The sequence below is a fragment of the Peromyscus californicus genome, unplaced genomic scaffold (genome assembly GCF_007827085.1).
Source record: "Peromyscus californicus insignis strain IS unplaced genomic scaffold, ASM782708v3 Scaffold_10__1_contigs__length_136768540, whole genome shotgun sequence".
NCBI lineage: Eukaryota > Metazoa > Chordata > Mammalia > Rodentia > Cricetidae > Peromyscus > Peromyscus californicus.
Window position 1 is genome coordinate 11,076,080 of NW_026294391.1, and position 27,194 is coordinate 11,103,273.

General features: G+C 39.8%; 3 protein-coding genes across 11 annotated transcripts in view; all 3 read right to left on the reverse strand.

The window, feature by feature from the left end:
- Sytl5 (synaptotagmin like 5) overlaps positions 1 to 27,194 on the reverse strand; it is a 271,854-nt gene that overhangs the window by 143,819 nt on the left and 100,841 nt on the right. The gene's annotated exons all lie outside the window — the stretch shown is intronic.
- LOC128112931 (histone H2A-Bbd type 1-like) lies at positions 10,110 to 10,439 on the reverse strand. The gene has a single exon (XM_052742434.1). The coding sequence runs from the start codon at positions 10,437 to 10,439 to the stop codon at positions 10,110 to 10,112; it is 330 nt and encodes a 109-aa protein (XP_052598394.1).
- On the reverse strand, positions 11,984 to 12,375 carry LOC128112873 (huntingtin-interacting protein M). The gene has a single exon (XM_052742309.1). The coding sequence runs from the start codon at positions 12,373 to 12,375 to the stop codon at positions 12,022 to 12,024; it is 354 nt and encodes a 117-aa protein (XP_052598269.1). The 3' UTR covers positions 11,984 to 12,021.

Sequence of the window (27,194 nt, forward strand, 5' to 3'; positions counted from 1 at the left end):
AAAAAGTAGAGTTATTGCTCTCAAGAAATTCTAATATATGAATAGAAAATACTACTGGGTATCAACACCTCAAAATCATACTATGTGGCTTAAAGCTCTGTTTTTTAGGCCCATGGTTCAACTGTTTTAGGCAGAAGCTTCTCCCTAAGGCAAATTACTCTGATCTCTGGGTAGAGCTCACTAGTACTGGTGAGTATTCTTGTCTCTATTCTTTTGATTCTCATTTAAAGTGTTATTTATAAGTTCTAGTTGCTTCATGAGTTAAAAAAAATGTAGTTCAACATATATTGCCAGATGTGGTGCCACAAGCCTATAATCCTAACACTTGCAGGCAGGAGGTTCATGAGTTCCAGACCAGCCTAGGCCATATAACAAGATCCTGTCTGTAGTGATTTGAATCACAATGATCCCCATAGATCCCTATGTTTGAATACTTAGTCTCTAGTTGGTGGAGCTGTTTGGAAAGGATTAGGATGCATGGCCTTGTTGGAGACTATGTGGCACTGTGTGGAGGTGGGCTTTGAGCCTTCAAAAGACTAGAGCCATTTCTCTCTCCCTTTCCCTGTCCCTCCCCACCTCTCTCTGGCTCCCACTTGCAGATCAAGATGTAAGCTTCCAGTTGTTCCTGCCACCATACCTTTGCTCCACCATGATGGATTCTAACCACCTTGAAATCATAAGCCCAATTAAATGCTCCCTTTTATAAGTTGCCTTGGTCATGGTATTTTGTCACAGCAATAGAATAGATATTGTCTCAAAGACGACATTTTAAAAACATGTTCATTTCATATATGTATGATTGTCATGCTTTAACCCTGTTTTAAAAAGTTATCTTTTTATAATTTTAGAGGTCAAATCAAATTCTCAGTACATTCACCTGTCAAGGCCAGACAAATTTCAGAGTATACTTCATGCATGGTTTAAGCTCACACAGACTTTTCTTAACTCACTGAGAGGATCCAAATCACCCTTAGAACATTGCCAACTCTAACTTCCTAGTGTCAATTTGCTGAGCTACTAACTTAGTGGCTGCATGATTTCAGATACTTAAGGACCATCCATAATATTGGCAGTACTACATGAAAATTTGGGTTTTGGTGTCTGATGATTTTAAGAGCTTTGTAAGTGGATTTCTGATTGGTGAGACATTATCCATCTACAGCCATATGATCCCAAATGAACCATATTTTTTTATATCTTAGAAGCTAAGCAGGGTAAGATCTGGCTAGTACTTGGATGAGATGGAAACCTAATCTGTGTTATGAGAGAGGTAATAGATAATCTGGTTTGTCACTTTTTGTTTGTATGATTTTTAGATCAAATAAATTAAGAATCACAGCCATTGGGAGAATGTACTATTTTGCTTTGTTTTGCTTAAGTATATTTATTAATATTTACTATGTCTGTGGTTAATCTTGATTATGAGTGAAACTGCAGAATTGAAGTAGGGGGTACTATTTCTCTTGACCTATATGTCTTCTTCTGTGTCTGTAATTCAGAAATGCCTTCCCTTCCAATTACATGAATGTATCATTTGTCCTACTTCTGAATGATACTAATATATTAGTCCATAAAATCTCTGAGTTGAAAGGAATTCTTTTCTGAGTGATATATCTAATATAATCACTTTAAGAATTGAAATTCACATAAAATTACAAAAACCTTTGTTAAACAAGACTTGCTTCATATTTTCTTTTGGAGTGATTGATTCTGCTTGTCAATTTGAGTGAGCTAAGGGACCATCTGGCAGTTGACAAAATATTAACCCCACCTGTGTCTGGGAGGTTGCTTCTGGAAGAGATCAGCATTTGGATCTGCAGGCTGAGTCAAGAGCACCCTAACTGATGCTGGTAGACATCATCTAACTCACTGAGGGCCTCAAAAGCACAAAAAGGCAGGGACAGTTAAACTTGTTCTTTCTGAGATGAGACATTCCCTTTTTCCCACTTAGCCATCAGCATTCCTAAATTTGAGGTTTAGAGACATAGGCTAGAGATGGCTAGATTCTGCCACCTCCCTCCCTCTTCCCCCTTTTCAGATCCAATTACATGGCCAGGTTTCCTGAGTATCAAGCTTACAGATTGAGGGCCTTTTTGGCCCCTACATTTGAGATAACAAATTTAAATAGCAAATCCATTTCTGCGATACCAGGCCTGCACAGCCAGTCCTTGCACAGAAGGGATGTTTCTGTACTGAAGGCAAATGGCTTTTTATTCTAGAATAGGAAAAAATGGTCATACAAAACAAAATTAAATTGCTACGGAAAACTTCAGAAAGTTTATATAAACATAATTTGAAAGAGGAAACAAATTTGCTTTAAGTATTTTCAAGGCTGACTCAGAGTTCATGAGTTAATGCATAAAATTTTTAAAAAGGGGTTTAGAATCACATTTTTATACTGGATGCTGAACTCAACTGAAGAGTTGAACTTGCTCTGTAAAACAGACTAAGATTTGTTACAGCTCGAAATCTGGTTTAATAAAATACGGTAAAGGACCCCTCTTCAGATGTATCAATTTTCTGTGTTGGTAAACACTTTAGCGAACACTTGGTGGCTTATAAAGCATGCACATTTATATGCATACAGCTCTGGATGTACAAACTCACTTTCTTTTATTCTTAGTAATGTACTCCCAAGAAGTTATCTACATTCATTATTTTTATCATACTCAACCCCCATTGTCCTCCTAGTCTTTTTTTTCTCCTAATGAATTCCTTCATCTTCCTATCTAGTCCTATTTTAACATCTTTGATTTGACTCATTACATTTCATTAAGGTTTCTTGAATGGTTATTTACAGAAGCACAGGAAACTTAACTACTGACTAAAGCACTGAGGAGAAAAAAAAAAAACCACAACCCCAGCAACTGTTAACTGCCAATCATCACTGAGTAAAAAAAGAAGCTGCCGCTCAGCCAGTGACTGTTAACTGCCAATAGCTCCTCCTGCTTCCGTGATGGAATGTTGATAGGCTCCATCTCATTTAGAACCTGGGCGGGTAACCACAGCTGCCAAGCAGATGTTATATACCTGAACAGAATAACTTCCAATAAATGAGTCTCACATTCTCATGCCCTGGATTGTTCTTTTTAAAGTAAAAGGAAAGGACTGGGCATATAATCACAGGACTTGATGGTTGAGCCAGGAAGACCAAGATGGTTTTCCAGGCTGGCCAAGTCTAAGGCCAGCCTAGAAAACAAAGTAAGTACAAGACTAGCTAGGTCTACACAGCAAAGTCTTACCGCAAACAACCAAAAATAAATATCAACAAAGAAAAGAAAAATAGTTTGTAGTGTTTATTTAACCACAAATGAACTAGAATTTAACTATTTCTTGTATCACCACTTTGAGTAATAGGTAGCCAAGCTACAGTCACTTAACTTCTCAAGCTTCCACGACCTTATCATAAATGCTCCAATCCCCTGGCAATTTTATCTGTATCTTTCTTCAAGCCATCTTAAATACTTTGAAATGTATTTTATACTTAAGATTTTCTTTTTTCCAACAAACCTTTGGCAAGTTACAAATATTTCTTCTGTCACTTTGTGACAAGGAAGTCCTTATAGAAAGATTTATCTGATATACTATTAGTCAGGAGTTACATGCAAAAAATTTTCAGTCAAGATGGTCTCCCCAGTAGTAACATTTTTCTAAATTGATATAGCTTCTAACTGTATTCTAAATACTTATGCTTATATACACAAATAAGTGTAGCTCTCACACTCATCAAAGATACTTCTTTTTGCAGAAGACAGAGGTCATTATAGAAAGCCAAAACTGGTCAAAATGCAGAGAACAAGTGAGCATGGGACTCCCAGTCTCAATTGGTATGTCTACAAAGCATCCTCTACATCTAAACCTCAGAAGAGGGTTGGGGAAGATTGTAAGAGCCAGACAACCAGTACCCCTGCTGGGAGACAGTGTCTTCTACACAAAGCATCTGTGAAATCTCAATAATATGACTGCTTAAACAAGACCCATATAATGATAACACCAGTCAACATATCTACATGAATGGGAGAAATTTCTTTGAAAAGTTACACAGGTAATGAATACCTGCAAAGAGCGAGAATAGTTTTGTTTTGTTTTTTTTTCACAGAAAAGGCTCCTGATAGGCTCTCCTATCCCAAATGATCAGCTCTAAACACACATCTATACAAGTGGACTAAGGAGGTTTTGTAGGGATGGGAGGTGAATGAATGTTAATTATGGAAGAGCCATGCATTCAAGTGGGGCTTGGGAGAACAGGGGAGGAGCTGGATGGGGAAGATGGAGGGGTGAAAATTATGTAAGTACAGTGTACTTACATTTATGACATTCTCAAAAAATATCCTTTTTCTAAAAACAGATTTTTACTATGTCATTGTGCCTTGCCTGAAACTCACTGTGTAGACTGGGTTGCCCTTAAACTCACAGAGATCCACCTACTGATGCCTCTTGAGTTCTGGGATTAAAGATGGTTTGTTACCATTCCCAGCTCAAAAAATAAATAAGTAAAATTTTAATTTAACAAGAGGTCCTCAAGGCATGCCATAGATTATTTTTGTATATTAATTCATTTTATTTATAGTTTATACATAACAATCATACATGTTTCAAAGAACACTTATTTTTATATAATACATATCATTTAATGCTTAAATTAGGGCATGGGAAATATTAGTAAGTAGTTTAGAAAGTATGTCACTTAATGGGAAAGAACTAAATAATGGGGAGTCCTAAATATTTTTAATTTACCAGTGTTCTGGCAGTACATTCCTTGCTGACAATAATAAACAACACTATAGTGGCATGGTTTCAGCTATTAACTTAGTGATTGATTGATTTGTTTGTTTTGCTAGGGGTTGAACCTAAGGCTTAATCATGCTATAGCACTGAGCTGTATCCTCAACCCTCAGTCACTATTTTTAGATGTTTGACTATAACCTATATTAATGTGTGTCTAGTATCTTCTAGAAGTTTTCAAGTAAGGAAACATATCAAACTTATCTTTGCTATTGATTAAAATATAGATGTTCAGGACCTGCTCCATGCTTACAAGAAAATCAAGTAAATCATGTTTACAAATATTTTGATCACCACCTATTTTGCATATCATGGAAAGATTATTTGACCTTAAGTTGCATTATTCATACAAAATCCTTACTTGTGAAAAAACAGGCAAAGAAAACAGAACCTTATAATACCTGTGGTTCAGTTGTTGCAAGGAAAATACTAATATTCTCTTCTTGGGAGACCTAAACTCATCTGCAGGATGCAGGTTTTTGTCTTCATGAACTGTCTCAAATCCCAGTAAAAAGAGAAGAACTTGGTTATTCAGAGAATAGGATCTTGCAACAGGGTGGCGCATCATGTCCTCACTTAACTACCTTTGAGGCCTTGTTAGTGGTGACAGTCTATTATCTAGAACAGCTTAACTGAGCAGTTGGACACAATAACCAAGAAACCAAATCCAAAGATCTAGCTTATAAGCCCATTCCTTTTCTCCTAACTTGTCTGGCCTGTCCCAAGCACAACACAAGTGAAAGTTCTTACAAGTGGCTACTCAGCTCCCAAATAAATCACACACGGAGAGGCTTAGTCTTACTTATGAATGCCTGACCTTAGCTTGGCTTGTTTTTTGCCAGCATTTCTTAACTTATCCCATCACCCTTTTGCCTCTGGGATTTTCCCATTCTCTTACTTCTGTAAATCTTACTCTTACTCCATGGCTCGCTGTGTAGCTGGGTGACTGACCCCTGGAGTCCTCTTCCTTCTCTGGCTACCTCTTCTTTTTCCAAGATTTCTCCTTCTATTTATTCTCTCTGCCTGCCAGCCCCACCTATCCTTTCTCCTGCCTCGCTATTGGCCATTCCACTCTTTATTAGACCACCAGGTATTTTAGACAGGCACAGTAACACAGCTTCACAGAGTTAAAAAAATTCAACATAAACAAAAGTAACACACCTTAAAATAATATTCTACTACAAGGAAGTATGGATTTTTGGAGGTGGTGTGTCACTGGAAGTGGGCTTTGATCTGGTTTTCATGGGGCAGCAACTAATCATTTTTATCTAAATATAACTATATACATTCTCAGGCAATTTGATTTCACTACAAGTCAGAAATTGAGACCTTTTGAGTCAGATAGAAATACCTATATCTTATATATCTGTGGCCAAGTGATGTTCCTTCTAAAGCATTATGCCAGTCCTAATGATCACAGCTGATGCCTAGACTAGAATTTGACCCATCACTCTGTAATTTTTACACTAGGAAATAAGACATAAGAACACTTCTTGTTAGAATCCTATTTTGAAAATATTAAAGGCTCTTTCTGAAAAGTAGTCTTCCCTTGGCAGTGTCCTATAGAAAGTCAGCAAGGATCAGCAGATATGGGCTTTCAAAACATCTCTGTTCCCATATGAAGTCTTCTTATATCTCAAGCCGTGTATTCTGCCCAAACCAAGCAATTGCTACAAGATCCTTCTATCAATTCTTAATTTTGTTATTGCTGTTGTGTTCTTGTTTGGTTAGTCGTTGTGGTGGTTTGAATAAGGATGGCCCCTATAGTCTCATAGATTTGAATGCTTGGTTACCAGGGAGTGACACAATTTGAAAGGATTAGAAGGTGTGGCCTTGTTGGAGGAAGTGTATCACTGATGATGAGCTTTGAGGTTTCAAAAGCCCATTCCAAGCCCAGAATCTCTCTCTTGGCCATTTGATCAGGATGTACTTCCTAGCTACACACCATTTCTGCCTGTGTGCTGCCATGCTTCCTGTCATGATAATGATGGACTAAACCCTGAAACTGTAAGCCAGGCCCAATTAAATACTTTCTTTGATAGAGTTGCCTTGGTCATGGTGTTTCTTCACAGTAACTGACTAAGAACACTAAGACAGAAGTTGATACCAGGGAGCAGGGTACTGCTGTGACTGGCATGATCATGAAGTTTAGACTGTCCCCAAATGTGCTATGTAGCTAAGGCTGCCCTGAGCTACTTATTGTCCTGACTTAACTTTCCATGTGCCATCATTATAGGCATTTCTGGAATTCTAGCCAGAAATAGTCACACACCTATAATAATGCACATCAATTCTTAATATGATATTGTGTGCTAATTTGAGCCATGTCGGATCTTGATCCTGCCCTACCATCACATTGATATGATCACAGACCTGATTAAGAAGCCTATTGGAAAGCATGGGGGCTACAGTATGAACCTATTTCTGGTATTTAATTGTGCTCTCTCCCAACAGAGCACCAATAGATACTGGTTTGTCTCAAATTGTCCAAGCTACAGGGAATCCGTTCTCACCCTCTCCTTTTCACTTCTCATAAAGGCATAAAGACTATACTTGGGTGGGCTCCTGACTTCCTAAGGGCATCAGTGTTCACACTGCCTATTACCACCCCAGAGGGTTAGATTCCTTGTGCTTGTAGAATGGGCCTTTGATAGAGGCTTCATTAGGCTTCTACTGTGCTCCCTATGGGCTCCTTGTTTCCTATAAAGCCCATAGACATGGCTCAACACAATGTTTAAAGGGAGAACAGTATTCCTGTTTATCCTTGATTCTACAACAGCTTTACCAGCCATGGCTGAATCAAGTCCAACCTCCAAATTCATGCCCAGAAAAGGAACTATCTCAAGGACGCCAGAAAGCCTGGGACTTTAAACTACTGCATGAACTATAAAGTTCATGTTTAACCAACCTCTCTCCTGTAACTTCTCCCATACTAAGTCAGTTCCTTTGTGATGCTGTACTGTGACATACCCAGAGGGCTATGTTTTAGACTACCCTAAGCCTCAGGCATAAGCCAAGTAAATGGCTTTTCGGTGTCAGACAGCTGTTTAACAACCTAGTACTCAAACCTGAGAACTAGGCTGGCTTCACCCAAAAAGCATTATTTTAAAAAAGGTATCTGAGTATAATGACTAACTCCATGGTATTCTCGCTAAAGGCAACTGACTGGACTAGAAGAAACCAATGTTCTGTAACCAGTTAGACCTGCCTGAATGCAGGTCTTAAGCCAGATAGCATTTATATACAATTGTTATTTAGTTTATCAGTGTACACAGGAAACTGAATCACATATTCCACACAACATCTTAGCACCATAGGCACGAACTAACCCTTGTGTACATCCTCTCTTTTAAAATGAGGCAGAGGATTAAGTTTTTCCAAGGGAAAGCCTAGATCATAGTTTCTGTTTTGTATATTTCCTTCTGGTTTCACTGTTGCCCCTCAGTGTTCCGCAAACACCCCTTGTAGGGTAAAAGGACCAGCCAAAGAAAACATGTTGGCCCTGAAACCAGAGCCAGCCGAAGAAACACAGCCTGGCCCTGAAACCAGAGCCCCAAAAACACACTTTGGCCCTGAAACTGGGGCCAGTGAAAGAAACACACCCTGGCCCTGAAACCACAGCCAGAAAGCTAAAAAGGGCCAGTGAAAGAAATACACTTTGGCCCTGAAATCAGAGCCAAAGAAACACACTCTGCCCCTGACCAACTCAGTACAAAACCAATCAATCCCTGAGCACAAAAACCAACCAGTGCCTGAGCGTGAAATCCAGCCCATGCCTGAGCGTGAAATCCAGCCCATGTCTGAGCGTGAAATCCAGCCCATGTCTGAGCATGAAATCCAGCCCATGTCTGAGCATGAAATCCAGCCCATGTCTGAGCATGAAATCCAGCCCATGTCTGAGCTTGTCCAGGCTCAGGGACTGAAATCTGACCGATTCCCATCCAGAAAAACTTCACCCTAGAAAAACTCCACCCCTAAGAAGCCCTATATAAGCCCTGTACCTGTTCAATTAACTACAGCCCTTTCCCACCCTGGCAGAGAGGCAGCCACCCTCCTGATTCTTTCCTCCCGATAAATCTCTTCTAAGAGGTTTGGGTTAGACCTTCTTTGGCAGGAATGGAGTGGATTAGAGAAGTAACAATTTTTTAAATTTTATTTTATAATTTAATTTAATTTTACATATCAGCCACGGATTCCCCTCCCCCCCCCCCCCCGCCTTCCTCCCAGCCCACCCCCCCTATTCCCATGTCCTCCAGGGCAAAGACTCCCCGAGGATTGAGTTCAACCTGGTAGATTCAGTCCAGGCAGGTCCAGTCCCCTCCTCCCAGGCTGAGCCAAGTGTCCCTGTATAAGCCCCAGGTTCCAAACAGCCAGCACATGTACTGAGGACAGGTCCCGGCCGCCCTCTGGATAAGTGAAGTAACAATTTTTGGTGGAGCAGAGTGGAGCAGAACTGTAACAACTTTCGCTGGGGGAAACCCTCCCCTAGCAGAGCTGAATTGTTATACTCCGGGGGACCTGAGCAGAGATGTATCGCTTTCGCTGGGGTTTGAAACCTTCCCCCAGTGCAGCTGAGTTGTTACACTCTGGGGACCTGAGCAGAGCTGTAACACTTTCGCTGGGGAAACCTTCCCCTGCAGAGGCAGAGTTGTTACATTGGGGAAACCTTTCCCTGGATCAGGGCTGTAAACGTCTTTGCTTTCAGTGTCTTTGTGGTACTCCTTGGATCCTGACTGCCAGGATCCTTTTCCATTCCAAGCTGCAATGCTTATACCCGATCCTTGAGGTTTATGTGAACAGTGTGCCACTCTACTCCATGCCCCTCCCCCACACACTGCCATCGCCTGCTGACCTGAAGCATTCCCACCCGTGAATGAAGTCTTCCCCCAACATAGCACATGTTGTCACCAACCCAACTCGAGATGGTAACACTACACTGGTAACACCGAAGCCTTCTATTCTCACAGCTCACCAGAATGGCTTCTCTGTCGTCTCCCCCAGCCACCTCCTCACATCAAGGCCACTGCTCACACCATCTCCATTAGAAACTTCCCCCCACCCCCAATTCACAGTTTAAGTGCCCCGTGCTAGCCACAGTTTCTCTCCCAACCCCACCCCCACTCCACCCCCCACCCTACCCCTGGCATTCCTGGGTGTTTCATGATCACATCTAGCTCAAAAAAGGCGCACTGAAAGGAGTCAGAAGCACTGGTAATGGTTTAGACACTTTTAATAACATGTCTAATTTTCCCCCCAGCTAGGGGGACATTGGGACGATTTGAGGCTTAAGGAGGGAACCTGCAGCCTCTGAGACCCAAGTATCATCAGTTCTTATCGGGTTCTGGTGTCTTCTCAACCACAGATTTGTTGTCATCTTTGACGAATTGATGGAGCTCTTCGTTGTTCTGTAATGCCTGGGACACGTGCTCTGAGCCTATGAGCTTCTTGCCACTGCTGTGGGCCTCCTTGCTGGTCAGGTCAAGGATATTGGATGTCAGGGACTCGAGTACACCGGCGAGGAACCCGGATGGCGAAGCGCTCAGATGCTGAGAGAAGTTTCCTTCTCGGAGAAAGTGGTCGACGAGGCTCACAGAAAACTGCAGCTGAGCTCTTCTGGAGCGGGATATGTTCTGCTTACGCCTTTTATCTTCCATGGTGCCCGTTGGATGGATTGCGTTCAGCGCTGGATCTCTTCTGAACTGGGTCTCTCAAGACATCAGCTTTTATAACCACCAAGTCTTATCTCTGCCCTTCATTGGTCAGGAGAGGCCTTTGTGACTACAGACTTTGTTATGTCATTAGTGCCCCCCCTGGGCCACTGCTCCTCCTTCAGTCTAGAAGTGACCATGTTAGGAAAATGTCTACTTATTTCAACAGCACAGCAAACATTTGTTTTTCAATTAAAACCGTTCACCCCACTTTAGCCCACGCCAGCTTTGAAGATTCTAGCATCACCTTTGACATTTTGTACATCCTTCTATAAACTGTTGGTCACTGACAGATGTTACAGTTGAACATGAAATGTCCCCCATAGGCAGATGAGTAACGTCAGGGAATCCATCAGTATACTTAGACCTTGTTCAGAGATTCAAAAGCTGTCCGATGTGTAAAATCTGGGTTCTGGCTCATGCTATGGATTATTATAAATAAACATAGCCCTCTGAGAATCTCAGGGCAGTATTGTAGAAGGAAGGCTTTAATCTCAGAGAAGCCATAGTAGGTGGATTAAACATGCAGGATGGACAGCTCTAGGTGATTAAGTAGTCACCATTTCTCAGATTTCGTTTACTGCCTGAGGTGGAATTTGAGTTTGGATACCTTGTTTGATACCTTGTTGGCAAGCCCTTTATACAATAGGCCTGAGAGGTGATATAAGTTCAAAGAAACAGAGCTTATAGCTTCAACTCTGCAACTCAACTGTGGGTCATGTATAAATGAAAATAGGTGTAAAAATTCAACTAGTATTCCCAGAGAGTATAACATTCTCAATTGAATTGAGATAAAACAGACAAATGAACAGCAGAAATATCTGGCAAGCTGGATTCTTTTCAGTCTTCTACCCAGAAGTGATTAATTTCTAGAAATTATGGGCTCTTTAGAAAGGCACATCCTGAAACCAGATGCCTAACCACTTGGGCTCTTCTAAAATGTCCATTTCCATCTGGCTTCACCATCACTCCATCATCATGTGAATGCTCTGTCCCCTTAAGCTCATGCCCACAGTGTGGAGCCCCTCCGCAACACCCATTTTCTTCTGATCTGAGACCTTCACTCCCATGAAAGAAGACTTCCAAGCAGAATTTCTGGTCATCATCAGTGTCTCCTAAGTTACCATACTGAAAATCCAACTTGCCGGTGAGACTCCAGCCAATTTCCAAGCTTCCCTGAGGCTTCTTTTGTCCTCAGAGTCAACAAGGGAGCCTTCTCTGCCCTCTCCTCCACCCAATTCCTCCCATCAGGGTCACTGCCCATCCCACCCCCACAGAGAGGTGGTCACTATAGATCACTAATTCAAATACCCATTACTAACCACAACTTCCATCCTCCACCCCCTCCTTAGTATCTTGTGGACATCTCCAACTCAGAAAGACAAACTGAGAAGAGTCAGGACAAGCAGCTTTTGGTCAAATGCTTTATTAGTACTCATGGACACCAGGGGAGACTCCTCTGCTACTGGCCATCATGGTTCTAGCTGAGTCCATGAGGCTTCCCACCCTTAGGTTCTGTCCCCATTCTTTAGCCATTCCTTCTGGGTCCAGGCATCTCATCAAACAGAGAGAAAGGCGCATTCTTGAAGGCATGGGAAGGTTCACGGTTGTTGTCTGCCTGCCTCTCTCCATCTTGTGGGACATCTTGCTGGCTGTTGATGTTGGCTTCGGAGCCCACCACCTCCAGGATGTAGTCGGTAAGGTAATCAAGCATGGCGAGGAGGAAATCTGAAGTGGTGGAGCCTAGGCAGGGGGTATATTGCTCCTCCTGCAGTAGGCGGTACACGCAGTTCACAGGAACCTGTACCTCAGGTGTAGAAGAAGAGTCTTCTATGTTCTTGTTGTCACTGCAAGACTTTTCTTGGTTCTTCTTCTCTGACATGATGGTTTGATGGACTGGGCTCCGGTATGCTCTGCTTGGTTCACCAGCAAAACTGGGTCTCTGAAGACACTCAATGTTCAGCCCTGCCCATTGCATCCCCAGCCTCTACTATTGGTCTGACCTTTATGACATCTTAGGCTTTGAGATGTCATTGGTACCAGTGGGCACCAATGAGTCCAGACTAGGCCTCAGTCTAGAAATATCTGCCATAGCAATCTGACCTCCCTACCATGATTTTGAGAGACAATTAACTACCCCCAATTACACTTGAATTAACATTGTAGAAATAATGTGTTTTAGCTGAAAACTGCCTGTCTTTATAACCTTTCATTAATTACAGGGCACTGATAAACATGTCAAACATACTTTCCAGGTAGAGGCTTGACTGACCTCTTCAAACAGTACTGAGAGCCATTTTGATTCAATTTACTTATTTAAATAGGCTTGGTTCACATTCCTATACACTATTTGTATTCTCCTTTGAACACGTGTTCATTCCATATCTACAGGAGTTTTCCCAATTAAAAAACATCTATTTTTTGAAGAAGAACTGCTCAGTGTGTTTCTGGTCTGAGTCACATAGATATTGTTGGTAGCTGTACTTTGAGCTCTCTTTAAGTCTAGACTTGATTTCTTGGCTCTGTTGGGTTAAACCAGGCTCTAGTTTATTCTTATTTCAATTTACACATTCTTATTTCAATTTTCCTTTCTATTCATATCTTGTATCTGCTTTTTTGATGTGCTTTGGTTCACTTATAACCAATATTTTTTCTGTTCCCAAAGACAAAAAGTATAAAAAGAAAGGAATCTTGAATCCAATCAATATCAAAACCTAACTTCATTAGATTTTAGGGCAGAACAATAACCTCATGGCATATGAGACCATTCACTCTGGCCGTATTGAACCTATGACTTTATCTATAGCCAAAGCTCTTCCCTCTGGACCCTCAGAGAGTCTCTTTGAGTAGCAACATAAGGTTACAAAGGTTATCCACCTTTGTCCTCACAGATTTTAGGAATCCTACAGGCTTTTGTCATTTCAGCCCGTCATCTTCAGTTTAATCTGGCATTATTTCTGCTGATATAACATTTCCCAAATGTAAAGATCTTCTGTATAACTCATGGGAATTCATTCCATTAGACATTGGATTACTTCACAGGTCCTTAATGTAAACATCTTATCCCTAAGTTTTGATTGTGTTGAGAAGCACACATCACATCTCTTCAAAATAGCCATTATGTGATGGAATACACTCAAGTTTTGATTTCCTCAAGGGCACTAGCACAAAGATGTCTAGCTGTATCTTGACTTAATCTACAGAGGACCACTTCTGAGAGCAAATCTCTTAATTTTCACCATTTACAATTTGAGTAGGCTGAGGCTTTCACATAATCAAATCCTGGTTCCTTTCTCCTTAGCAGGTTTCCCTTAATTTATTTCCTTCCTCTATCATTTTACTATAAGCTGTAGTTGGGGGCATGGTTTCAACATTTTATTTGGAAATCTGTTCAGCTAAATAAATATTCACATTGATCAGTCAAGTTTTATTTTCATACAATGATAGAAAACTATTCAGCTAAAATTTCCTCTTACTAGTATAGGCAAGACACTGGCAGGACATCAGCTCTTGAAGTGTGCACAGAGGAAACGGGTGGGAGAGAGATTCTGAAAGAGGCAGTTTAGAACATTAAGTAATCCTCAAATTGCCTGTTCCAGCTTAGTTAAAGATAAACCAGAAGAGCAACTTGGGGCCTTAAATTCGCCACAAAGCTAAAGGGTAAATGACAGTGAATACAGTATCTGTGCCTCCCTAGTCCAAAAGGTACAATATCACTCATGTTAACAAACTTACTTAGCCATCTCCTATCCCAAACACCTATCGTGAGGATGGAAACCACACAGAACATATTTGAAACTGACTCTCTAGACAACTCCAACAGTAATAAATGTGGCTCTTCCTGTGTTCTCCAGAGGAGGGGGAACACAGTTTTCACATCCACTACTCATGAGACCCTGGGCAGAATGCTGTTTTCATCCAACCTCAATGCATCTGACTATTTGCTATGTCTGTGTTCCCAGTTGGTGATACTGTGTGCCCAGTTGACAGTCTAATCTCTGTTTCATTCTTTAGGAAAGAGCTCTGGAGGAGGTACTCTGAACCTTAGATTTCCTTATCCAAAAGACCTCAGTGATTCTTCAATAACAGATTTGGTGCTGTGACTTTGATGTGTAAGGGTGACCTGAATATAAGGTGATACCCTCCTCACTGACTCTGTAGCTTGACCACTCCTCCCCCTTAGTACCCTCCTGGGGCATATTTATTCTTCCATATTCACTCTCTCTGTTTCCCTTGTGTTATATCCCCACTACTTCCTCCACCTACTTCCCTGTTTGGGATACTCTTTCTAGGAGGTTCTTTCTGGCTCCTCTCCTTTTCCTAAATCCTGTTGCCTGGGATCTTCTCCAGTTCCCTCTTTCTTTTCCCTGGGGTTCTTGACACTAGGATGCCGCTCTCCCTCTGTCTTGAGTTTCAGTTCCCTCTCCTTCATCCCAAAGCCCTCAATTCCGTTCTTGTATCTCCCTCTTCCATGGCCCTGATCATTTGGGTACTCTCTGTTGGCATCTGCCTCCTCTCTTCTCCTGCGTCTCTGGTCTCACCTGCCTCAGAAGAGCCCATAACTACTGTTTTCCCAATCCTGGCTCTAAGAAGCCATAGTGTTTGGTGTCACTGGTTTTAAGCTCCTTTTTTGTTCTCCTGTTCTTTTCTGTAGCTACTGCTCTCTTCCATAGCTACGGTAGCCCCAGAATAGCCCCTAGGGTGCATGTTCCTCAAAAGCAGCTCTATGAGAGACACTATTGGTCTCTCTGTCTGTGGACATTCCACCTCAGCCCTGCTTGTCTCCCGGCCTGCTTCCCAACCTGCTTTTTGGCTTTCTGGTCAAAGCTGTCCTGGTGTCACAGGCTTTTCCTGGTCTCCCCTTTTCATGACCACTGTAATGGTACTTGTGTCAACCAGAAACAAGCTGGAATCATCTGGAAAGATGGAGCCTCATTGAAGAACTGACTTCATTAGATTGGCTTGTAGGCAAGTCTGTAGGGGCACTTTCTTGATTAATGATTGACGGAAGGAAGACCAGCCCACTGTGGATGTGCAAGCCCTTAGACGTTGGTCCTAGAGTTTATAGTAAATATATAGAAACCCACAGGCAAAATCATCCTAAATGGAAAAAAAGCTTGACAAAATCCCACTAAAGTCAGGAATGAGACAGGGATAGCCACTTAGCCACACCCTCATTATGCTCTAAGTACTAGGTAGAGAGAGCACTAAGGCAAGAGCAAGAGAAGGAAATTAAAGGGAACACGAATAGGGAAAGAAGTTGACAAATTAATCTTATTTGAAGATAACATGATACTGCAATACATTAGGAATCCTATAATTAAGAGTTAAGATTTAAATCATGCTGTAACTGGGTTGGAGGGGGGACTAAGAAACTTGGGCAAAGATCTATCAATGAATTGGCAATGAATGCCCTCAGGCATAGCCAGCAATTCCAAATCCATACTGGTGGGGACACCTTGGAGAAGGTAGAAAGCCACTGTTTGTCAAAGGATCACTTTCATTGTTCATTGTCAAAGGAACTACTTCATTGGGGGTCACACCCTGGCAGGCATTAAAACAGGGATTTTTCTTCCCCTTCATCATCCCCACTTTGTTTCTTGTTCTCTTTCTTTTTCAAGGAAACAAGTCTCTTTGGTACACTGCAAAGAGAGCAGTGCCCATAGCAACAACAAAAGAACCACCTGTCCCCTGCCTGTTTTTCTCTTCCCTAGACTAAACAACCAGCCATTCAATACCCAGAAGTTACCATTGGGTGCACACCTCATCGTTTGGAAGATTCTGAATCCCAGACCATAAACAAGAACATCTTATTTTTGTGAGCAATTGGGAAAGTGGTCTGAAGTAGCCTGTGAGAGAACCCAAATTAGATGAAAAAAATATAAAATTCAAAGTACCTAATCTTTTAGTCAAACAAATTTGTTGATTTAAAGTTGTTGATTAAAAAAAAAATCCAAGGCTTATGTGTGCTTATAACAGATATTCAAAATACAATCTCCATGATTTCTAGGTTTAAGATACAAACAGGTGGGATTGATTGAGGAGAACATTACTCAGGCCCACTTGTTTCCTGGACCAACTCAAACAGTGGCTGTCCATACTTGATGCACTGTGGACTCCCTTGATAATTAGTTAATAGCAGCTTTATTTGAAACACTTCACACCTTAGGAAGGAAGACAATCCCTTGCCTGAGTTTTCATGTGCCAGATTGAGAGAAGTTTGTGGAAAATAAAGATCTGGTATGGAAAAACAGTTAAATGAGAATTCATGTTTGAGTTTGACTATAAAAGAGTAAGCTACATGCCTAATTCAAAGCTGCATCTGAGCCAGTAGATAATTACAACTAAAAGAGGGAGAAGTATTTGAGCTGTTCTGACACACTGTTCTTTTCTCCATAACCAATTCATACATCATTTCACTAATTCAGTGGCTCTCAACTTGTGGCTCACGAACCCTTTGGATGTCAAATGGTCCTTTCATATGGGTCACCTAAGAAAACACAGAGATTTACATTACAATTCATAAGAGTAGCAAAATTACAGTTATGAAGTAGCAACGAAAACAACTTTATGGTTTGTGGTCACCACATGAGGAACTGATTTCACATTATCCTATAGCTTAATAGTGACAAAACTGCATGGCACTGCTACAAAAGCCACTCTGTGGACCAATGAACTGAAGTCCACAGAAATAACCCCACACAGCTATGGCTTTCTACTTACTGTCAAAGGCGCAAACACACACCAGAGGAGAAAACCCTAACCAATAAATGTTATTGGCAAAACTATTCATCCACCACAGAAGAATGAAACGGGATCCACGGTGATCACCGTGAATAAACATAGATTAAAAATGGATCAAGTGCTTAAATTTAAAAACTGAAAGTGTTAGACTAAAAGACTTCAAGACATAAATGTAGGCAAGAACTTTCTAAAAAAGACTCTCGCTGTAACAGGAAATAGACCTAAGAATTGACAAATAGGATGATATGAAATTAAAAAGCTTCTGTATGGCTAAAAGAACTATCAGCAAAGTGATAAGATACTTTGAAAGTAAATTTACAGAATGAGAGGAAATGTTTGCTACTTATACTTCAGCAAGGGGATTATTACCTAGACTATATAAAAATGCAAGAAATAAATATTCCCAAACCCACTGATCAATAAATTAAAGTACAGAAAATTCTCAGAAGAAGAAACACAAGATAACCAAAACTGTGTTTAAAAGTGTTCGACATCATTAGCCATCAGGGATGTGCAAATTAAAACTACCTTGGCATTCCAACTCACCCCAGTTAGAATGACTATCATTAAGAAAACATATAACAATCCTGGCCATCTTTAGGAATGAAGAACACTTGGTCACTGCTGGTGGGAGTGTAAACTAGTGCAAATACTGAAGTCAGGGTGGAGGCACCTCAAAAGCTAAAAATAGAACTACCATATGCTCTAGCTGTCCCATAAGACTCTTTATCTTTCTACAGAGATCTGCACATCAATGTTCATTGCTGCTCTAATCATAATAACTAGGAAATTGAACTAGCCTAGATATCAATAGAATGATTAATGGATAATGGAAATGTGGTACATACAGATAATGAAAGTTTACTGTATTATAAAGAAAAATAAAATCATAGGATAATGATGGAATTGGAAAATATTCTACTAAGTGAGGTAACCCAGGCCATGGAAGAAAAATGCTACATGTTTTCACTCATTTTATATATATATATATATATATATATATATATATATATATATATCCTAGTTTTAAATTTTTAAAGATGTGTATTTATGTAAGTCTGAACACAGGTACAGATCATGTAAGTAGAAAGAGGACTATGAGCTGAAAGAAAATGGAGGTAGGAGAGAATACATGTAAAAGGAAAATAGAAAGGGTAATACTAAGTGTGGAAGCATTGAAGGGTGGAATCACACGAGTATAGAAGGAATAGATATGGGGAAGGAATAGGTAGGGAAAGGGTCAATAAAAACAAATTATATATGAAAATGCCATAATGAAAACTGTTGCTTTGTATAATAATTAAAAACTGGCAAATAACCAACAGACTGAAATACATGGAAAAGACAAGGTAGAAGAAATGGATACATCAGCCAAAGAAAATTTTAAATCTAAAAATAACCAAGCACAAAACATCATGGAAATCTGAGACACTATGAAAAGCCCAAACCTATGAATAATAAGTATAGAGGAGGGCAGAAGAAATTCACTTCAAAAACACAGAAAATACTTTTAACAAAATCATAGAAGAAAATTTCCATGATCTAAAGAAAGATGGCTATCATGGTACAAGAGGCTTACAGTACACCAAACACACAGGAGCAGAAAAGAAACCCCCGTGACACATAATAATCAAAACACTAAATGTATCAAACAAAGAAAGGACATTAAAAGCTGTAAGGGAAAAAAACCAACTAACATATGAAAGTAGAATAACACCTGACCTTTCAATGGAGACTCTGAAAGCAAGAAGGGTCTGGATGGATACTCAAAGCTTGAGAGGCCACAGATACCAGCCCAGATTACTATTCACAGCGAAACTATCAATTACAACTGATGGAGAAAGAAAAACATTTCATGATAAAAACCAATTTAAACAACTCCTGGCCACCATCTCAGTTCTACAGAACACACTAGGTGGAGAATTTCAGTATTAAAAGAAAGTTAACTAAGGAATAAATAATTCGAGGACACAAGGAATAAATAATCCCAAACTAGCATATCAAAAGAGAGGGAAAACCCACACCCAAACCAAAATAACAGAAATTAATAAACACTGCTCAATAATTCTCAATATTAATGGTTTCAATTCTTAAATAACATAGACTAGCAGATACTATTAGGAAACAGGATCTATCTTTCCGCTGCCTCCATGAAACACAGCTTACTGTCAAGGACAGATCTCACCTTGGGATAAAAAGATGTAGAAATGTATTCTAAGCAAATGGACAAAGAATCAAAGAGGTGTAGTATGCTGGCTAGTTTTATGTCAACTTGATACAAGCTATAGTCATCTGAAAGGAGGGAACTTCAATTGAGAAAATGCTTCCAGAAGATCTGGCTGTAAGCAGATCAAATTGTAGGACATTTTCTTATTAGTTATTCAGGGAGGACCCAGCCCATTATAAGTAGTGCCAACCTTGGGCTTATAGTCCTGGTTCTATAAAAAAAAGAAGGCTGAACAAGTCAAGAGGAGTAAGCCAGTAAGCAGCACTCCTCTATGGTCTTTGTATCAGCTCCTGCCTCCAGGTTTCTGCCCTGTTTGAGTGCCTGTCCTGATTTCCTTCAATGATGAATAGCCATGTGGAAGTGTAAGCCAAATAAACTTTTTCTCCCCACCTTGCTTTTGGTCATGGTGTTTCATCACATCAGTAGTATTTTAATGTTTGAAAAAAACAAAATTCAAAATAAAACTACAGACTCATTAAGAGAAAAAAATGTACTAAGAGAATATCGCAATTCTAAATATTTTGCACAAAACACAAGGGCACCCAAGTTCATAAGTAAACACTAGTACAACTAAAATCATATACTGACCTGAGTTATGACTTTTTAAATTTAGCCTTAGGCAAACTCTTAGGACAAGGACAAAACCCAGCTACATTCACAAGGATTGTCTATTTCCCAGTTGCTAATATCATTTCCCCCTGAAACCTCTTGAGCCAGGTCCCCATAGTCTGCTTAGATCTCTTCTCTGTCTTTCAGGATCCTACTAATATGGACCATTAAGCTTTGCTTTTAGCATTCAAATATTTTTCAAGTCCAAAGGCCCAAATCTTCCACATTCCTCCAAAAAAACCACGTGGTCATATTTGTCACAGCAATAGCTCAATTCCTGATACCATTTTCAACATTAGCCACCCCTCTATTGCTGTGATAAAATAACATGGCCAAGGAAACTTATGGAAGGAGAGGTTTATTTGGGGCTCACAGTCCCAGAGGGACAAGAGTCCATCACCATCATGATGAGGAGCATGGCAGCAGGCAAGAGGCATGGCATTGGAATAGTATATGAAAGCTCACATCCTGATCTGCAACAGGATGCAGAGAATTCCCTGGGACTGACAGGAGGCTTTTTGAAGCCTCAAAGCCAATCCCTGTGACATACCTCCTCCAACTAGGCCACAACTCCTAATCATTCTCAAACAGTTCCACCAACTGGTACCAAGTATATAAACATATGAGTCAGTGAGACCCATTCTCAATCACACTATCACAGTATCTTTGTCTTGTTCCTGATTTTAGTGGACATGCTTTGAGTTTCTGTCCTGCTGTGGATATCGCTCTGTATAAATAAACACTGATTGGCCAATAGCCAGACAGGAAGTATAGGTGGGACTAACAGAGAGGAGAATTGAGGAAACAGGAAGGGAAGGGAGAGATTGCCTGGAGCCGCCGCCAGGACAAGGAAGATGTAAGGTACCAATAAGCCACAAGCCACGTGACAAAGTATAGATTAATAGAAATGGGCTAAATATAAGAGTAAGAGCTAGACAATGATAGGCCTGAGCTAATGGCCAAGCAGTTTAAATAATGTAAGAGTCTGTGTGTTTATTTTATAAGTGGGCTCCAGGACTGGCGGGACTTGGCGAGAGCTGGAGACAAATTCTCCAGCTACACTGTCCATTTAGAATGATGTTGGTTGCAGGCTTGCTTTAAATGGCTATTATTACGTTGAGATATATCCCCTATGTCCCTAGTTTCTCTAGAACTTGTATCATGAAGGGATTTGTCAAAGGCCTTTTCAAAATGAAATATGAGGATATTGTGGTTTTTGCCTTTTGGTCTGTTTATATGGCAAATTAGATTTATTCATTTGTGTATATTCCTGCATCCCTAGAATGAAGCCAATGTGATGATCATGACATATATCCTGATATGTCTTTAATTCAGTTTACAAGTCTTTTATTCGAGTTTTTGAATATATGTTCTTAAGGGATATTGGTCAATAATTTTATTTTGTTGAGTCTTTGTGTGGTTTTTATATCAGAGAAATAATGGCTTCAGGATGTTATTTTAATTTTCCTGTATCTGCTAAGACCTTCTTTTTAACCTAATACATGGTCCAGTTTTGATAAAGTTCCACGGGTTTCTGAAAAGAAAATGTATTCTTTAGTGTTTGAATGTTCTGTAGATGTCTGTTAGATCCATTTGATTTATGATGTTATTTAATTCAGTGTTTCTTAGTTTAGTTTTTGTTTGGATGGTCTATCTTTTGGCAAGAGTGAGATATTGAAGTCATCCACTATCATTGTGGATGTGACAAAAAGAAAAACAAAACATACAGTTTGAGGAGAAAAAAAAAGAAAGTTAATGTTGCAACTAATGCTTGTGCTGAAATAGATAGGAGGTTAAGGGGAGGCTGACCAGCCATTCAACAAAGTGAGGGTTGCCCTCAGGGCAAGACCCCACCAAGCTAAGCTTCCAACTTGTGAAAGCAAATGGCCTATGGAACTTTCTGCCCCTAAAAACCAGCAAATGAAAGTAGCCACTTTCAAACGTGTTTGAAGGGGGCCAGGCTCCATTTCAAGTAGTCATCAGAACTTGGCAATGTTGTCTACATTTTTCTGGCTTTAGAGTAATGAAGGACACGTGAGTAAAGGGGTTGTGGAATCTTCCTATGTGATCATGGAGAGGCTCTGAGGCCAGGCAATATGTGACAGGGTAATCCCTGCATGCAGGCTTTGAGAGGGCAAGAGGCCCTGAGAGGTCAATGTATGAAGCTGTGAAAGTGAAGCCTGGATTTTGTTGGAGGCATCATGTTAGGCATGCCAGAGACATAGGATATCTGCCAAGGATAGCTTCACAAAGGGAATGGAACCAGCTCAATAGAGAGCTATATCTTGAAGGCAGCAAAGCTGGGCATAGGACATTCACTGTACTATAGGATTTCAAGTTTGCCCTGATGGTAATAGACTCCTATCTCTTTGGAACTATAAACCCCAAAATAAATAGTTCCTTATGTTACCTTCATTTTATTACATCAATAAAAACTAATTTATACACAAATCCATCTTGTCCGCACCTATCAATGTATTACTTGAGGTCTTAGCTAGAGCAATAAGATAACTGAAGGAGATCAAAGGGGTGCAAATGATAAAGGAAGAAGTCAAAGTATCCTCATTTACAGATAATATTATTTTATACATAAAAGACCCTAAAGACATACCAGGAAACTTCTACAGCTTATGAAAACTTTCAGCAAAGTAGCAGGTTACAAAATTAACACACAAAAACAAATATCCTTCCTATGTTCAAATTATAAACAGACTGAGAAAGAAATCAGGGAAGCAACACCTTTCACCATAGCCTCAAATAAAATAAAATAAAATATCTTGGGATATCTCTAACCAAGCAAGTGAAAGACTTGTATGATAAAAGCTTTAAGAAATTGAAGAAAAAATTAAAGAAGATCCCAGAAGATGGAAAGATCTGTCATAATCATGGATCATAGGAAAATGGCCATCCTACCATAAGGATCTATAGATTCAATGCAGTCCCCATCAAAATTCCAAGACAGTTCTCCACAGAAATTGAAAAAAAAATTCCAACTTCATATAGAAACAGAAATCTCAGAACAGCTAAGACAATCCTGAATAATAAAAGAACTTCTGGAGGTATCACCATCCCAGATTTCAAATTGTATTACAGAGGTATAGTAATAAAAAAATCATGATATTGGCATAAAAGCAGACACGTTGATCAATGGAATTGAATGGAAAACCCAGACATAAGTCCACACACCTATGGACACCTAAATTTTTGAAAGAAGCTAAAAATGCACACTGGACAAAAAACATCTTCAACAAATGGTTGTGGTCAGAGTAAGTAGATGTAGAAGAATGAATATAAATCTGTATTTATTACTCTGCACAAAACTCAACTCCAAGAAGATCAAGGACCTCAACGTAAGATCAAATAGCCTGAATCTGATAGAAGGCAAAGGAGGGAATAGTTTCAAACTCATTGACACAGGAAAAGATTTTCTGGACAGGACACCAATAGCATAGTCACAGAGATCACCAATTAATGAGATCTCATGAAACTGAAAAGTTTCTGTATGGTAAAGGACACCATAATTCAGACAAAGGGGCAGCCTCCAGAACTGGAAAAGCTCTTTACCAATTACACATCCAATAGAGGGTTTATATCTAAATATATAAAGCACTAAAAGGGGAACATCTACTGCATGAAGGAATTTCCCTTATGATGTTTGAGCAATGTACTCATCTATGGGTGTAGCAATATGCCATTAAGAGTCATTTTATTGCTATGTTTAATATAGTAAAATAATAGTGAGTGTCACTGGGTGTGTCCACCACATTCCAGGGTAGGCTCTATGCCCAGGAGTAGTGGCCGGTTCTTTATAGCATTTTTGGAAAAATGGCTTAAAGAACAAGGATTGATATTTCATGAGTGTCACTTATGTATTCTGCTTAGTGTGTCAGGCCTTTAAGTACTTAGGAAATATACTTATCCAGTTTCCAACAAAAGATGAGTCTTCATAGAATATGGATTTATGAAGTTGTCTGTTTATTTTAAAGTCTCTTAAAATCACCTTAAAACTCTAATAAGTACTTTTGAGGTTATTATGGTATATTCTGTGGTGATGCAATATTATGAAAATATCTCTTACATCCTAAGAGACCGGAACATTTGCTGGACCTTAGAGCCAAAGTTAATAATTCACCTTGAGGTCACTTAAGACTTCAGACTGCCAGCCTACTGTGTACTCAGCCTGTTTGTTCAACCTGCCTTTAAGAAAACAATGAAACAAGCAACCTTACTCACCTTGGATTTGCCTTGCAATCAACTTTTACAATCTAAGTTAATGCATAGCTGCAGTCTTCAGTGATGCATGCTTCCATGACCCTGACCCAGAGTAATGCATGTGTATCATTTGATGAAACAGCAAATACAGAAGTTGAAAGCAACCTCCTAAAATCTACCATAGAGTTTGAAAGCAATCATTAGGAGTATTGCTTGATAAATAATGATGTTTGTTATCTGGGTTAGTTGGGATCAGCTGGAGCCAGTGACTTAGTCCCTCAGCAAACTCTGTTAAAGATTTCTGTAAAGTATCCCATTCCTTCCCCCATGCAATATTTTCTGTGCTGTTCAATGAACACAGAGTAAAGTCCTTTGCCAGGGAAATATACACACAGCTCATATAACACACAGACTGAAACACACACAGAGAAACAGACACACACAGGAACAAGCATGGACACAGAAACAAGCAGACTGACAAGATGGACACAGGCAGGCACAGATTGAGGCTCATGCAACAGAAAGCCAAAGAGATGGAGGACACACAAAGCATGAAGTGAGGAATCCATAGCTGGTCTTGCTCTTGGTTAAATGACTCCAAGTGTTTTTATCTCTTTCCTTAATATGACGCCAATGCATTATTGATGACTCAGAGTTAATCACCAGTGTGTATAAGGTGCATATATATTTGGATATGCATATCCTTAAGAGTTAAAGGTACTATATATTTGGACATTATGTAAATGTTAGACAAAAGTTAAAACTAAAACATGATATTACTCCTTCTCCAAGACTGACTGAATTGTCCTTCTGAATGATCAAAACTTGGAGACTGAATAGAAAAAGGATAAAAGTCAAAGAGCATAAGAGGGCAACCAATACTTTGGTCAGCCAGGGCCCAGGAGATGACACCTACCCACAATTCCAGTAAGTCACCTGATCTTAACCAGAGAGGTCATATAACCACAGAGGTAAGAATGGTCTTATCAGTACATGGTATATAGGGAGGAGACTCTGGATAGAAGAATGTCTGCAGTGCTTCCAAGGGAAGCCACATGATGAGATCCAGATGCATCCTTATGGCCTTAAACACCCAACAGGAACTTATAAAGTTCCTACAAAGTTAACACCACAAAGTTAACACTACAAAGCAAATATAGCTAGAATGGATCTAGATTAGATGTTGAGCACTATACCAGCTCTTATAGTTGCATTCAAATGGACGCTAGTAGGCACAGTATTGAGGAAGAAACTGACCAAGTTTTACAGTCTCTAACTATACCTGAAATGCCTGAACCAGAACCTATGAAATGTTCAAAGTCAGCATTCTGTTATTTCTAAAAATAGTCCTTGACATGGGAGCTAAAGAGAAATGGTTTCATGTGTTCTTTGCTATAAGTCTTGAATAAAGTTTCCGTTTTACTGAGGTGGTGGGGGGAGAAGACTGAGGTCTCAATTCACATGCTACATATTCTAATTACTCTTAGGAAGTGTTTGTAAATTTTCGTGAATAAACATTTCTACTATGTATGGGTGTTCATACATTTTATCTCTATATTTAGGAAAATGAGGTAGGAGGATTGCTGTGTGATGGTCTGTATGTCAAATACTCTGATTGGTCAATAAATAAAACACTGATTGGCCAGTGGCCAGGCAGGAAGTATAGGCGGGACTAACAGAGAGGAGAACTGAGAGAACAGGAAGGTGGGAAGAGACACTGCCAGCTGCCGCCATGACAAGCAGCATGTGAAGATGCTGGTAAGCCATGAGCCACGTGGCAAGGTATAGATTTATAGAAATGGATTAATTTAAGATATAAGAACAGTTAGCAAGACGCCTGCCACGGCCATACAGTTTGTAAGCAATGTAAGTCTCTGTGTTTACTTGGTTGGGTCTGAGCGGCTGTGGGACTGGCAGGTGAGAGAGATTTGTCCTGACTGTGGGCCAGGCAGGAAAACTCTAGCTACAGAGGATTGCTGTGAGTAAGAGGCCAGTTGGAAGTAAAGAGTTCCCAGTCTTGGAAAAACAACAAAAATAATCTCCATTTGTTATGTCTGTGGGACGATTCCCAGAGATTTTAAAGGGTTGCTTGAAAAATAATTTATAGCATTTTCAGGAAAACTAGTGGCAGAACACCTCACAGTATTAAGCTAAAAGAATTCATTTTTTAATATTTATGAATATTTGTCAGTTTATTACATAGCATTACTATGGCAAAAGATAACTGACGCATGCTACTTTATTGTGGAGCCACAGATCCCTAGACACTCAGTATTTCATGGAAAATCTAGAGTATTTATTCCATTGCAAATGAAACAACCCTAGAGACTTCACACACTTATAAAGTTCCTCTATAATAAATAACTTGGTAGTCTGGAAAATACTTGATCATATAATTTCCAAAACTGGTTCTCATAAAATAAGTCATATGGAAATGATTTGACTTGTAGAGAGGCTGAAATGATACTTAATTCCTTAAGCAATAAGAAACAGCCAGCAATTCATTGAATTACAGCGACAAGGTACTCTCACAGTGCAAGCAAAACAGCAAGACCTTTAGGTCTTAAGTTAAGAGGTATCGTCACTACATTTGAAAAGACCATTTTATGAAAACTGAACTTGTCAAATAATAACTTCCTCCTCCAGACATTTGGGCAGAGAGTGACAAAAACAGAACACAACAAAAAAACCCTCCACACTAGAATCAAAAGATATAGACATCCTGGGGTGTTCTTCTCATAGAGCAAACAAAGCTCCAAATCACTGCAGAGGTAATTAATGACATCTAATCATCAATAGGATTTTTCCATGGAGATAGCTAAAGCATCCACTAGAGCCCCATACAGAGTTTCTACTATCTTTCCTTGACCTGCAAGAGCAGCCATCCTTCAGACTTCTCAGTCTGCCCA